Source organism: Eubalaena glacialis, chromosome 7 (assembly GCF_028564815.1).
Source record: "Eubalaena glacialis isolate mEubGla1 chromosome 7, mEubGla1.1.hap2.+ XY, whole genome shotgun sequence".
Lineage (NCBI taxonomy): Eukaryota > Metazoa > Chordata > Mammalia > Artiodactyla > Balaenidae > Eubalaena > Eubalaena glacialis.
Window position 1 is genome coordinate 69,053,924 of NC_083722.1, and position 14,575 is coordinate 69,068,498.

The 14,575-nt window shown below is 41.9% G+C and overlaps 1 protein-coding gene across 1 annotated transcript in view; it reads right to left on the reverse strand.

Moving 5' to 3' along the window:
* Positions 1-13,720, reverse strand: part of CASP14 (caspase 14) — a 29,756-nt gene extending 16,036 nt beyond the window's left edge. The window contains exons 1-4 of the mRNA XM_061195288.1: positions 13,198-13,720; positions 11,231-11,283; positions 9,990-10,139; positions 144-369 (exon numbers count right to left, since the gene is read on the reverse strand). Of these exons, the coding sequence (XP_061051271.1) occupies positions 144-369; positions 9,990-10,139; positions 11,231-11,283; positions 13,198-13,546 (778 nt within the window). The 5' untranslated portion in view covers positions 13,547-13,720. The remainder of the gene's footprint in view (positions 1-143; positions 370-9,989; positions 10,140-11,230; positions 11,284-13,197) is intronic.
* Positions 13,721-14,575: the final 855 nt, after the last annotated feature.

Sequence of the window (14,575 nt, forward strand, 5' to 3'; positions counted from 1 at the left end):
CCCTACTATACTACGTAACTAAAGTTACATCAACTAAGTGTCCTCTAATGTAAAATAATTTTTTAAAACTCACTTTTCTTTCTTCAATCATCAATATGAGAATTTCCTAGAAACAGAACTATTACAAAGAGGTCTCCATTTACCTCCTCTGCAGGCCTGGATTATAAAGATTTTTGGTTTCTCTTGAAGTGCTGGACAATTTTTATTGTTAAACATTTCAAAAATGCCTTCCAGGCTGACTTTTTCACCATCTTTCATTTTGATAAAGCCTTCTTCTCCGTGGGACATAAGAGCAACAAGGCAACAGCCAATGTCATCTTTAATTTCATTTAGTCCATCTCGAAATGATGTTATTTTTCCAAGTAACTCCTGTAAAATAGGAAAACATATTAAAAAGAACTGCAAGGAGGAAAACCCAGAAATCCCAGAGATGGCTCCTTTACAAGGTGATCCAATGAGATGACAAATATGAAAATACCTGCATCTCTAACAGAGTCAGTATAACTTGTCACTTCCCTTTTGGTTGCTTTCGGAATTCATATGATTTCTTCTTGTACCACTGGTGGTTCTTGTTTGACAAAATTAGGGTATTTCTGATTCTCTACCACAAAATACAACAGAATTATAGCTCCCCAAAGGGTTAATGTATTTCAATGCTATATTATTACTTACTTTAATATATAAAATTATCTTATAAAATTAATACCCTCAATAAGCTAGAAATGGAAGGGAATGGAGTCTACCCAATCATATCTACTTGCCAGAATCTATCAGGAGACATCATCAGAATCAACCCCACTAAAAAGAGAAGACAGGAATGGCTGTTCTCACTAGCCTCATACATGTTGTAACGAAGATCCTAGCCATTTCAATAAAGTCAAGTAAAAAATTAAATGAAGTTTAAATATTGGAAACAAACTCATTACTTACAGATAATATGACTATCTAGAAATATAATCAACTAAAAACTACCAGAACTAGAGATCAGCAAGTTGACCAGATACAAAGTTAATTTACCAAGATCTATAGCTCCCCAATTACCCAGGAATAATAATTTAAACCACGTAATGGAAAAGGGATCCATTCATGGCCATAACAAAAGTAAAACAATACTTAGGAATAAACCTAACAAGACATGCACATTACCTAAGTGAAGAAAATTATTAAAAAAAAACTTTAGTGAAGAGGCAGCATAAACTATGACATACCGATGTTTCTGAGATGACTCAATACTATTAATTTGCCAATTAACTCTAAATTAATCTCAATTCAATGTCATGTCAATTAAAATCTCAAAGGAGGAGGAACCAAGATGGCGGAGTAGAAGGACGTGCTCTCACTCCCTCTTGCGAGAACACCAGAATCACAACTAGCTGCTGGACAATCATCGACAAGAAGACACTGGAACTCACCAAAAAAGATACCCCACATCCAAAGACAAAGGAGAAGCCACAATGAGATGGTAGGAGGGGCGCAATCAGAGTAAAATCAAATCCCATAACTGGTGGGTGGGTGACTCACAGACTGGCGAACACTTTTACCACAGAAGTCCGCCCACTGGAGTGAAGGTTCTGAGCCCCACGTCAGGCTTCCCAACCTGGGGGTCCGGCAACGGGAGGAGGAATTCATAGAGAATCAGACTTTGAAGCCTAGTGGGAATTGATTGCAGGACTTCGACAGGACTGGGGGAAACAGAGACCCCACTCTTGGAGGGCACACACAAAATAGTGTGCGCATCGGGACCCAGGGGAAGGAGCAGTGACCCCGGGGGAGACTGAACCAGACCTACCTGCTAGTGTTGGAAGGTCTCCGGCAGAGGCGGGGGGTGGCTCTGTTTCAACGTGGGGACAAGGACATTGGCAGCAGAAGTTCTGGGAAGTACTCCTTGGCGTGAGCCCTCCCAGAGTCTCTCATTAGCCCCATCAAAGAGCCCAGGTAGGCTCCAGTGTTGGGTTGCCTCAGGCAAAACAACCAACAGGGAGGGAACGCAGCCCCACCCATCAACAGTCAAGTGGATTAAAGTTTTACTGAGCTCTGACCACGACAGCAACAGTCAGCTCTAACCACCACTAGAGCCTCCCATCAAGCCTCTAATATAGCCTCAACCACCAGAGGGCAGACAGCAGAAGCAAGAAAAACGATAATCCTGCAGCCTGTGGAACAAAAACCACATTCACAGAAAGATAGACAAGATGAAAAGGCAGAGGGCTACATACCAGATGAAGGAACAAGATAAAACCCCAGAAAAACAACTAAATGAAGTGGAGATAGGCAACCTTCCAGAAAAAGAATTCAGAATAATGATAGTGAAGATGATCCAGGACCTCGGAATAAGAATGGAGGCAAAGATCGAGAAGATGCAAGAAATGATTAACAAAGACCTAGAAGAATTAAAGAACAAACAGATGAACAATACAATAACTAAAATGAAAACTACACTAGAAGGAATCAATAGCAGAATAACTGAGGCAGAAGAACGGATAAGTGACCTGGAAGACAGAATGGTGGAATTCACTGCTGCGGAACAGAATAAAGAAAAGAGAATGAAAAGAAATGAAGACAGCCTAAGAGACCTCTGGGACAACATTAAACGCAACAACATTCGTATTATAGGGGTCCCAGAAGGAGAAGAGAGAGAGAAAGGACCAGAGAAAATATTTGAAGAGATTATAATCGAAAACTTCCCTAACATGGGAAAGGAAATAGCCACCCAAGTCCAGGAAGCACAGAGAGTCCCATACAGGACAAACCCAAGGAGAAACACGCCAAGACACATAGTAATCAAATTGGCAAAAATTAAAGACAAAGAAAAATTATTGAAAGCAGCAAGGGAAAAATGACAAATAACATACAAGGGAACTCCCATAAGGTTAACAGCTGATTTCTCAGCAGAAACTCTACAAGCCAGAAGGGAGTGGCATGATATACTTAAAGTGATGAAAGGGAAGAACCTACAACCAAGATTACTCTACCCGGCAAGGATCTCATTCAGATTCGATGGAGAAATCAAAAGCTTTACAGACAAGCAAAAGCTAAGAGAATTCAGCACCACCAAACCAGCTCTACAACAAATGCTAAAAGAACTTCTCTAAGTGGGAAACACAAGAGAAGAAAAGGACTTACAAAAACAAACCAAAAACAATTAAGAAAATGGTCATAGGAACATACATATCGATAATTACCTTAAACGTGAATGGATTAAATGCTCCAACCAAAAGACACAGGCTTGCTGAATGGATACAAAGACAAGACCCATCTATATGCTGTCTACAAGAGACCCACTTCAGACCTAGGGACACATACAGAATGAGAGTGAGGGGATGGAAAAAGATATTCCATGCAAATGGAAATCAAAAGAAAGCTGGAGTAGTTATACTCATATCAGATAAAATAGACTTTAAAATAAAGAATGTTACAAGAAACAAGGAAGGACACTACATAATGATCAAGGGATCAATCCAAGAAGAAGATATAACAATTATAAATATATATGCACCCAACATAGGAGCACCTCAATACATAAGGCAACTGCTAACAGCTATAAAAGAGGAAATCGACAGTAACACAGTAATAGTGGGGGACTTGAACACCTCACGCCAATGGACAGATCATCCAAAATGAAAATAAATAAGGAAACAGAAGCTTTAAATGACACAATAGACCAGATAGATTTAATTGATATTTATAGGACATTCCATCCAAAAACAGCAGATTACACTTTCTCCTCAAGTGCGCACGGAACATTCTCCAGGATAGATCACATCTTGGGTCACAAATCGATCCTCAATAAATTTAAGAAAATTGAAATCATATCAAGCATGTTTTCTGACCACAATGCTACGAGATTAGAAATCAATTACAGGGAAAGAAACATAAAAAACACAAACACATGGAGGCTAAACAATATGTTACTAAATAACCAAGAGATCATTGAAGAAATCAAAGAGGAAATCAAAAAATACCTAGAGACAAATGACAATGAAAACACGATGATCCAAAACCTATGGGATGCAGCAAAAGCAGTTCAAAGAGGGAAGTTTATAGCTATACAAGCCTACCTCAAGAAACAAGAAAAATCTCAAACAAACAACCTAACCTTACACCTAAAGGAACTAGAGAAAGAAGAACAAACAAAACCCAAAGTTAGCAGAAAGAAAGAAATCATAAAGATCAGAGCAGAAATAAATGAAATAGAAACAAAGAAAACAATAGCAAAGATCAATAAAACTAAAAGCTGGTTCTTTGAGAAGATAAACAAAATTGATAAACCATTAGCCAGATTCATCAAGAAAAAGAGGGAGAGGACTTAAATCAATAAAATTAGAAATGAAAAAGGAGAAGTTACAACAGACACCGCAGAAATACAAAGCATCCTAAGAGACTACTACAAGCAACTCTATGCCAATAAAATGGACAACCCGGAAGAAATGGACAAGTTCTTAGAAAGGTATAACCTTCCAAGACTGAACCAGGAAGAAATAGAAAATATGAACAGACCAATCACAAGTAATGAAATTGAAACTGTGATTAAAAATCTTCCAACAAACAAAAGTCCAGGACCAGATGGCTTCACAGGTGAATTCTATCAAACATTTAGAGAAGAGCTAACACCCATCCTTCTCAAACTCTTCCAAAAAACTGCAGAGGAAGGAACACTCCCAAACTCATTCTATGAGGCCACCATCACCCTGATACCAAAACCAGACAAAGATACTACAAAAAAGAAAATTACAGACCAATATCACTGATGAATATAGATGCAAAAGCCCTCAACAAAATACTGGCAAACAGAATCCAACAACACATTAAAAGGATCATACACCACGATCAAGTGGGATTTATCCCAGGGATGCGAGGATTCTTCAGTATACGCAAATCAATCAATGTGATACACCACATTAACAAACTGAAGAATAAAAACCATATGATCATCTCAATAGATGCAGAAAAAGCTTTTGACAAAATTCAACACCCATTTATGATAAAAACTCTCCAGAAAGTGGGCATAGAGGGAACCTACCTCAACATAATAAAGGCCATATACGACACACCCACAGCAAACATCATTCTCAATGGTGAAAAACTGAAAGCATTTCCTCTAAGATCAGGAATGAGACAAGGATGTCCACTCTTACCACTATTATTCAACATCGTTTTGGAAGTCCTAGCCACAGCAATCAGAGAAGAAAAAGAAATAAAAAGAATACAAATTGGAAAAGAAGAAGTAAAACTGTCACTGTTTGCAGATGACATGATACTATACATACAGAATCCTAAAAATGCCACCAGAAAACTACTAGAGCTAATCAATGAATTTGGTAAAGTTGCAGGATACAAAATTAATGCACAGAAATCTCTTGCATTCCTATACACCAATGATGAAAAATCTGAAAGAGAAATTATGGAAACACTCCCATTTACCATTGCAACAGAAAGAATAAAATATCTAGGAATAAACCTACCTAGGGAGACAAAAGACCTGTATGCAGAAAACTATAAGACACTGATGAAAGAAATTAAAGATGATACCAACAGGTGGAGAGATATACCATGTTCTTGGATTGGAAGAATCAATATTGTGAAAATGACTATACTACCCAAAGCAATCTACAGATTCAATGCAATCCCTATCAAATTACCAATGGCAGTTTTTACGGAACTAGAACAAATCATCTTAAAATTTGTATGGAGACACAAAAGACCCCGAATAGCCAAAGCAGTCTTGAGGGAAAAAAACGGAACTGGAGGAATCAGACTCCCTGACTTCAGAGTATACTACAAAGCTACAGTAATCAAGACAATATGGTACTGGCACAAAAACAGAAACATAGATCAATGGAACAAGATAGAAAGCCCAGAGATAAACCCACGCACCTATGGTCAACTAATCTATGACAAAGGAGGCAAAGATATACAATGGAGAAAAGAGTCTCTTCAAGAAGTGGTGCTGGGAAAACTGGACAGCTACATGTAAAAGAATGAAATTAGAACACTCCCTAACACCATACACAAAAATAAACTCAAAATGTATTCAAGACCTAAATGTAAGATCGGACGCTATAAAACTCTTAGAGGAAAACATAGGAAGAACACTCTTTGACATCAATCACAGCAAGATCTTTTTTGATCCACCTCCTAGAGTAATGGAAATAAAAACAAAAATAAACAAATGGGACCTAATGAAACTTCAAAGCTTTTGCACAGCAAAGGACACCATAAACAAGACGAAAAGACAACCCTCAGAATGGCAGAAAATATTTGCAAATGAATCAACGGAGAAAGGATTAATCTCCAAAATATATAAACAGCTCATTCAGCTCAATATTAAAGAAACAAACAACCCAATCCAAAATTGGGCAGAAGACCTAAATAGACATTTCTCCAAAGAAGACATACAGATGGCCAAGAAGCACATGAAAAGCTGCTCAACATCACTAATTATTAGAGAAATGCAAATCAAAACTACAATGTGGTATCACCTCACACCAGTTAGAATGGGCATCATCAGAAAATCTACAAACAACAAATGCTGGAGAGGGTGTGGAGAAAAGGGAACCCTCTTGCACTGTTGGTGGGAATGTAAATTGATACAGCCACTATGGAGAACAGTATGGAGGTTCCTTAAAAAACTAAAAATAGATTTACCATATGATCCAGCAATCCCACTACTGGGCGTATACCCAGAGAAAACCATAATTCAAAAAGACACATGCACCCCAATGTTCACTGCAGCACTATTTACAATAGCCAGGTCATGGAAGCAACCTAAATGCCCATCGACAGACGAATGGTTAAAGAAGTTGTGGTACATATACACAATGGAATATTACTCAGCCATAAAAAGGAACGAAACTGAGTCATTTGCTGAGACGTGGATAGATCTAGAGACTGTCATACAGAGTGAAGTAAGTCAGAAAGAGAAAAACAAATATCGTATATTAACACATGTATGTGGAACCTAGAAAAATGGTCCAGATGAGCCGGTTTGCAGGGCAGAAGTTGAGACACAGATGTAGAGAACAGACATATGGACACCAAGGGGGGAAAACTGCGGTGGGGTGGGGATGGTGGTGTGCTGAATTGGGCGATTGGGATTGACATGTATACACTGATGTGTATAAAATTGATGACTAATAAGAACATGCAGTATAAAAAAAAAAAAAAAAAAAAAATCTCAAAGGATTTCTGTGAAACTTAACCAGATGGTTCTCAAGGTAACAGAGAACAGATGCTCAGGAACAGCAAAGTGCTCAAGAATAGCAAAGAACATTCAGAAGTTTAAAAAAAAAAAAAGCAAAAAAAACATAAAAAACAATGAATGGGGGATAGGTCCTATCAGACATCCAAAGGTACTATAAAATCATGGTGAACGAAACACTGATATACCAGCTTAAGAATAAACAAATATATGAATAGAATATTTTAGAATACAGAAATTGATCCAAATATATATATAGGGATTTAGTTTATGATAAGAATGGAATTTCAAATATGTGGGGAAAGGATGAATCATCAACAAATGAGATGACTGGCTTGGAAATAAAGTTAGACCTCCCACCTCACTGTTCCAAAAAATATAATTCCAGTGAGTAGAAGGCTAACCTTAAACTATAAAAATGTTACAGAAAAATAATTTAAAAAAATTTTAAGTTGGGAAATCATGGGGCTTAATCAAGACATAAAAACCAAGAAGCCAACAAACAGAAAGACTGACAAGTTTACTCACAAAAACTAAGACTTCCAGGGGAGTTCCCTGGTGGTCTAGTGGTTAGGATTTGGCGCTTTCATTGCTGTGGCCTGGGTTCCATCCCTGGTCAGGGAACTGAGATCCCACAAGCTGCATGGTGCGGCCAAAATAAATAATTTAATAAATAAATAAAAAAGACTTCCAATGCCACGGAGCAACTAAGCCCGTGTGCCACAACTACTGAGCCCACGTGCCACAACTACTGAAGCCTACGTGCTCTAGGGCCTGTGCTTCGCAACAAGAGAAGCCACCGTGATGAGAAGCACGTGCACTGCAACGAAGAGTAGCCCCCGCTCGCCACAACTAGAGAAAGCCCGTGCGCAGCTATGAAGACCCAACACAGCTAAAAATAAAATAAATAAATTTTAAAAAAAATAAAAAAGACTTCCATATGACTTAAGATAACAAAAAGTCAAAAGGCAAGTAACAAGGCAGGAGAAAAATATTTGCACTCTATTTTGTCTAAAATTCAGGAAAAAGAACTACAGAATAAGAAAAAAAAATCCAGGGTGGTCCAGTGGTTAGGACTCCGTGCTCTCAATGCCGGGCCCGGGTTCGATTGCTGATCGGGGAACTAAGATCCTGCAAGCCACATGGCGCAGCCAAAACAAAAAGGAAAAAGAAAAACCAGTAAGAAAAAGGGCAAACAGGTAATTCAAATAATTCACAGAACGAAAAAAATGGCCAAAAGATGTTCAACCAAACTAATAATCAGGAAAATGAAACAGTGAAATAATTTTACCAGTAAAGTTGCTAAATATTTACAAGTAAATGTTGACAGGATGTAGAGAAAGAGGCCACTTCTGGACCTTTGGGAGAATAAACCAGAAGAACATTGGCAATTATCTGTAATCTGAATGGAAAGGACTGGATTAAAAAAATCACATAATATTGGAAGAGATTCTGGTACAATCCTTGGGAAACATGAGGGAGTCTGTTTTTAGCTTTGAAATAATAAAATCAAAATTTACTGAGCACTTACTATAAGCCAGCTACTATTCTGAGAACTTTTACATAACGCAGCTCATTTCATCCTCACCATAGCCCTACAAGATAAATTACTATCACCCCCCCCCCATTTTAGAGATAAGAAAGTAGTCAATTAATTTAAGGCAGAATTTCTAGAACTCTTGCACTATTACTTTGTGTCAGGTAATCTTTGCCCTGGGGGCCGTCCTGTGCACTGTAGGGTGTTCAGTAGCACACTGGCTCTACCTCGGCAACTACACAAGATGCCAATAGCACCCTCCAGTTGTGACAACCAAAAATGTCTCCAGACATTGTCAAATGTCCTCTGGGGGGACAAAAATCACCCTCAGTTGAGAACCAGATTTAAGGTAACAACTAGTAAGAGACAAGATTCCACCTGTCAGTGTGTGCTGCTTTCCTAGCCCTTCTGCTATGCTGTTCCTTGATATTCACTAGCAGTGCCTCCTGGGGTCTATGAAGGACTTTCCTCTGTTATTATCCCAAAACATGGGCAGGGCTAGGCCAGGACTCAGCTGGGGTCAGAGAGGTCAAAATGCAGTTCCCACCCACCACCACCACTCTTCCACCTCATTTTCTTGTGTCCTCTAGTTAAATCACAATGCAATTCTGCCCAGGGCTCTCAGCAACTCCTCTCCCCAACCCTCCCATGGTTCTAAGCAAGTCCCACCAGGATCTTTCAAAGCCCCTGGGCTCCAATGCTGCTGGGATTCCTCTGGCCTGGCTGCTTGATGACCTCTCAAAGCTGTCCCCTTGGTCTTCCTGTTCCCAAATGCTCTGGACCTTGCCTACTCTGGACTCACAGCTTGTCCTTGGGCCTCCTTGCCCATCTCGCTTTTACACCTTCTTGGATTCCCTTCCCTCTTCAAATGCAGGGACCCAAGAGGTCCCTGCTTGACTAGAAGGGAAGCTGGAGTATCATCACACACTTAACATGACAAAAGCATATGTATCCAACAGGTAAGCTGGGTAAGAATTTCATCAGGACATACACATCCATTGCTCAGCAGGCCCTGGTTCTAACCAGGTAATAAAACCCAATTTTTTTAAAAAGGAAGGAAAATTATAATATCCAAGCTACAATTTTTCTTCTTCTTTTTCTTTTTTTTTGGCTGTGCCGCAAGGCATGTGGGATCTTTGTTTCCCAACCAGAGATCAAACCTGCGCCCCTTCAGTGGAGGCACGGAGTCTTAACCACTGGACCGCCAGGGAAGTCCCGAGCTACACATTTTCATTTTTGTTTTTAACTTGGTACCATTTTGTCAGGATCGATGCACAACGTATTTTCGAACTGGCACTGGCCAAGCCAGTCCTCCATCAGTAGGACATCTTGGTGAGCGCCCAGCCTGTTCCTCTTCACACACATGAGGAAGGCCTTCCGCCTGCCACTCAGGTCATAATGGTCCTGTTTTCAAGGAAAGCCAAGAAACAATATTTAAACCAAACCAAATCCAAATACGCCTTATATGTGAAATGAGTTTCTTCTGGAGTTAATGATGACGTTTCCCAGCTCAGAGCAGGGGCACAACACTGATTTCCTCTCTCATCATGACTTCATTTATAACTTTTTCAAATACCTTTCTCAAACTAGGACGAATAGGCCAATCTCATTTTTAAATGCCTATACATAGCCATAACTGCCCGTTTAAGGAAAATGGTAAATGACAACACAGGGCTGCAGTTATCAAAATCCAGAATGTGGGACATTCTACAGGACAAATAACCTGGTTTCATCAACAAACAAGAAAAGAGGTCAAAGGGAGAGGTATCATAAATTAAGCGTCTTAAGAGACAAGCCATCAAGTGTAACTGTGTAGACCTTGTGTGAGTCGGACCCTGACTCAATCCAACTGTAAAAGCCATAGGAGCCAGTCAAGGACATCTGAAGGCTGACTGCCTCTCTGCCAATAAGGAATTTGTTTCTAGGTATAATAATGGTATCATGGCTACGTTTGGAAAAAGTCTTTCTCAGAAATACATACTCAAGTATTTTATGTATGAAAGTGATATGGTAGCTGGGGAATTTGCTTCAGAATAATGGGGGGGGCGGGGCGAGGAGCAGATGAAACAAGATTGGCCACGTTGCTAATTGTTGAAGCAGGGCAAAGAGTAGGTTGGGCTGGAGTCTGGAGATTCATTTTTCTCTTCTCTCTACTTTAGCTTATGTTTTAAATGTTCATAATAAAACAAGCAAAAAAAGGCCGGAAGCCAGCAATTTATGTAGTTTCGAGAGGCCACACAGCCTGCAATGCCTTCATCTGTAAAATGCAGATACTAACAGCGCTTACCTCATTTGGTTAGCTTACCTCATTTGGTTAATGCGTGCAAAGTGGTTTTATCTGGCTAATGTTTTGCTTTTCCTATTTATAACAGAAAGCAGGGAGATCTGACCGCTTGAGATGACGACACAGATACCCACCTCCAATCCAACAGAAGCAGCACAAAAAAAGGTTCAAATGGTGACTAAATACTATCTTAAAGAGTCCAGATATTTACCAATTCACCTTCCACACAGTCATAGCTTCTCTTTGGAATCTTTCGTGGAATCACTGAATGAATTTTCATGAAAAGACAAAACAGAAAAGAACATTTTTTTTCTTTTTTCTCTTCTTAATCATCATCTGCTGTCATTCCCGTTAACAGGAAGCACCTCCCAAGGAAATCAGTTGCCTCTTATGTCTTAGAACAGGTTTCTAGGATTATGAAAACCCTCTCCCAAACTCATAAGGATGAAAACTTAACAGAACTCCCTTAGGCCCCAGTCAGATTCAGGGGCAGGGAGAGCCAGGCCAGAGATGAAAAGGAGAAGCACCAATGAACATTAGTGAACATGCACCTCCAGAAAAGGAGACCAAGACATCAATAAAGAGAAAAATGAAGTTAAAGGAACTAGACCCTATTTAATTTTTTACTTAAACAAACTCTCAGCATTCAATTCAAATATTTTTGTTGTGCCTACAGTGGGTAGTCATGATACCGGGTAGTTTGGTTGATTCTGAAAAACAAAAAAACCCAGTTTACCAACTGCAAGAGACTCACAGTCTAAAGGGGTGATAACAAAAGTGTGATTCATTAACCACTAAGCCTGGAGAGACATTATGATAAGTGCTGTGCAGATGCAGTCAAGGGAGAATCAAAGGCTTCGTGGGGCCAGTATTCTGCCTACAGGCCACATTTTGAGGTTGTTTACAGTTGTCACTCATTATGAATCTAAAAGTCAGCAAAGCAACATACCTCAAAACTCAACCAGATCTTTATTGGCATATAATTGCTTTATAATGTTGTGTTAGTTTCTGCTGTATAACAAAGTGAATCAGCTATATGTATACATATAACCCCATATCCCCTCCCTCTTGCATCTCCCTCCCACCCTCCCTATCCCACCCCCTCTAGGTGGTCACAAAGCACCGAGCTGATCTCCCTGTGCGATGCAGCTGCTTCCCACTAGCTATCTATTTTACATTTGGTAGTGTATATGTGTCAATGCTACTCTCTCACTTCGTCCCAGGTTACCCTTCCCCCTCCGCGTGATTTTTCTCAAATTTTTGGAGAGCTATTAGCCAGGAATTTGGTGTAATGACACATAACGTTATTCCTTAAAAAATGTTAAATGTGTGTGTAGAGTTAAGTAGCGGTCGTACTTTTGATTTAATAAAATAATTAAAAAGGAAAAAAAAAAAAAAACCCGGATCATAAGCATGCGATGGCAGAGACCAGCAACAGGATATTTTAGTGTCTACCTCAGTGTGCCCAGTAGAAGTGCTTTCTCTTTCTTTCTCGTTCTCTTTCTCTATGTACACAAAGTCGCTCACATATTATACACACATACATTTATTAAACTTACGAGGGGAAACCCTAACCGCCCCCAACTTGTTACATTTCTTGATCTTAAGCCACAGCTTCCCAGATTTATGGCAAATGTTCTAATGGTGGATTCCAACACGGCGTTTCTCACTGCATCATCTAAAAACCTCCCCCATCATAATCACTTGGAGGTAATTGTTAAAAATGCATCTCAGGCCTGCTGAGTCAGTCTGATTTCTCAACCCACCCCAGAATGAACTGGTAGACTCTGATGGCTACTCTTGGACTGGTCACTTGGATTCCGTGCCTGGGAACTGTCTCTCTCCTGCCCGCTTATCCCCCGGTTCCCACTTCCCGCCGCGCGTTCACTGGTCCCTCGACGCCCGCATTCTCCTTGCTCCACTTCCCCCACCCCACCCTACTGAAGCTCGGTCCCCCACCGCTCACCTGTGCCCCAGGCCTAACCCGGCGCTCACCTAGGACACCCCCCTCCCCGCCAGTCCCCCCTTCCCTCCACTCAGTCCCCCCTCCCCCTGCCCGGGAATCCCGGTCAGTCCTCCCTCCGCCAATCCGGGAATCCCCGGGCGGTAGGGCCAAACCCCGCGGTCACCAAGCACCCGCTCCGGTCCCCCCAACCCCGGGAATCTCCGCGCGCTCACCCGGGCCGTCGGCGGCGGCGCTCTGCCAGCGCGGCAGCAGGTCGGCGCGGGGCAGCTGCTCCAGCACCTGGACGAGGACGCGCTTGGCGGCGGCCGGCGGGTAATACTGTTTGGCGAGGAGCCTGGCCAGCTCCGACGGGCTGCGGCCCTCCAGCTCCAGCTTCACCTGGCTCACGCGCGGCTCCACCTTCCTGAGGTGGTCGCGGAAGCTGCGCAGCTCCTGCGAGGACAGAAGGTCCAGGGTCTCCTGCAAGCGGCTCTGCAGCTCCTCCATGGCCGGCGGGATCTTCGGAGGCGCCCGCGAACCGTCGGACCCCGAGCGCCAGCCGATTCCCGGGCTCCCCTCCATTGTCACCCAATGATGCTGAAGCGACAGGGCGGGAGGGACCAATCTCAGCCCTGCGCGCCTCACACGCCTCCCTCTTCTCCTCTTTGTTTTGAAAACTGGAGGCGTTTCCGCTCGTCCTCCGAAGCCCGGAGATCTGGACGCCGGCTGCCTGCAAGCTCCCGCCTTCCGTCCTCTCAGGCCCGAGCTCCGCCCCCGCCCCGGAGCCACGCCCCGCACCCTGGAGGCCCCGCTCCGCCCACAAGAGCTCCTTCTTTAACCCTTGGAGCCTGGGTTAGCAGAGCTGAGTGGTGCCCGCCCTGCAGGGCTACTCCGAGGTTCTCTGCCTTGGCACGCGTTAGGCTCACCAGGAGGACTTTTGAAACTACTCATGCCCAGGCCACAACCTGAGCTGATTACATTAGAACGTCTGGGTGGCCGACCCAGGCATCAGTGGTTTTTAAAGCTCCCAGATGATTCCAGTGTGCAGCCGAGCTTGAGAACCACTGACCTTAGAGCATTTACCAGCTACCTAAGCCAGTAGTTCCCAAGGAGCAGGGAAGAACTTGGAAGGTGAAAGAACACCTACAGATTATGGCATTGAGCCAGTTTTTTTTTAGAGAGGACGTGGTGACAAAAGCTGATATTTGAGAATTTGAAGGCAGCAAGAAGGTGGAAGTGCACACTGCTCAGCCTGGAGGCGTGGAAGGAGCACTGCCTTGGAGAGCAGATCTCAGCTTTGCAACCCCCCAGAGTCCTATTGCTAGGCTCCCTGACTTGATTGGGCCCTCAGGAAGTGATGACTCATTTTAACCGTGGTTTGCCTCAAAATTACTTACCCTTTCCAACAGCTGGTGAAAGAATCTTAGGACTTGTTTGAATCCTGATTCAAATAAACCAACTGTAAACAATAATTTTTGAGACAATCAGGGAAACATGAATATGGACTGGGTATTGGATGATAAGCAAAAAAAATGTTAACTTTTTTCAAGTAGGATAATAACGTTGTAGTTACCTAAGAAAAATGTCCATAATTTTTAGAGATGCATATTG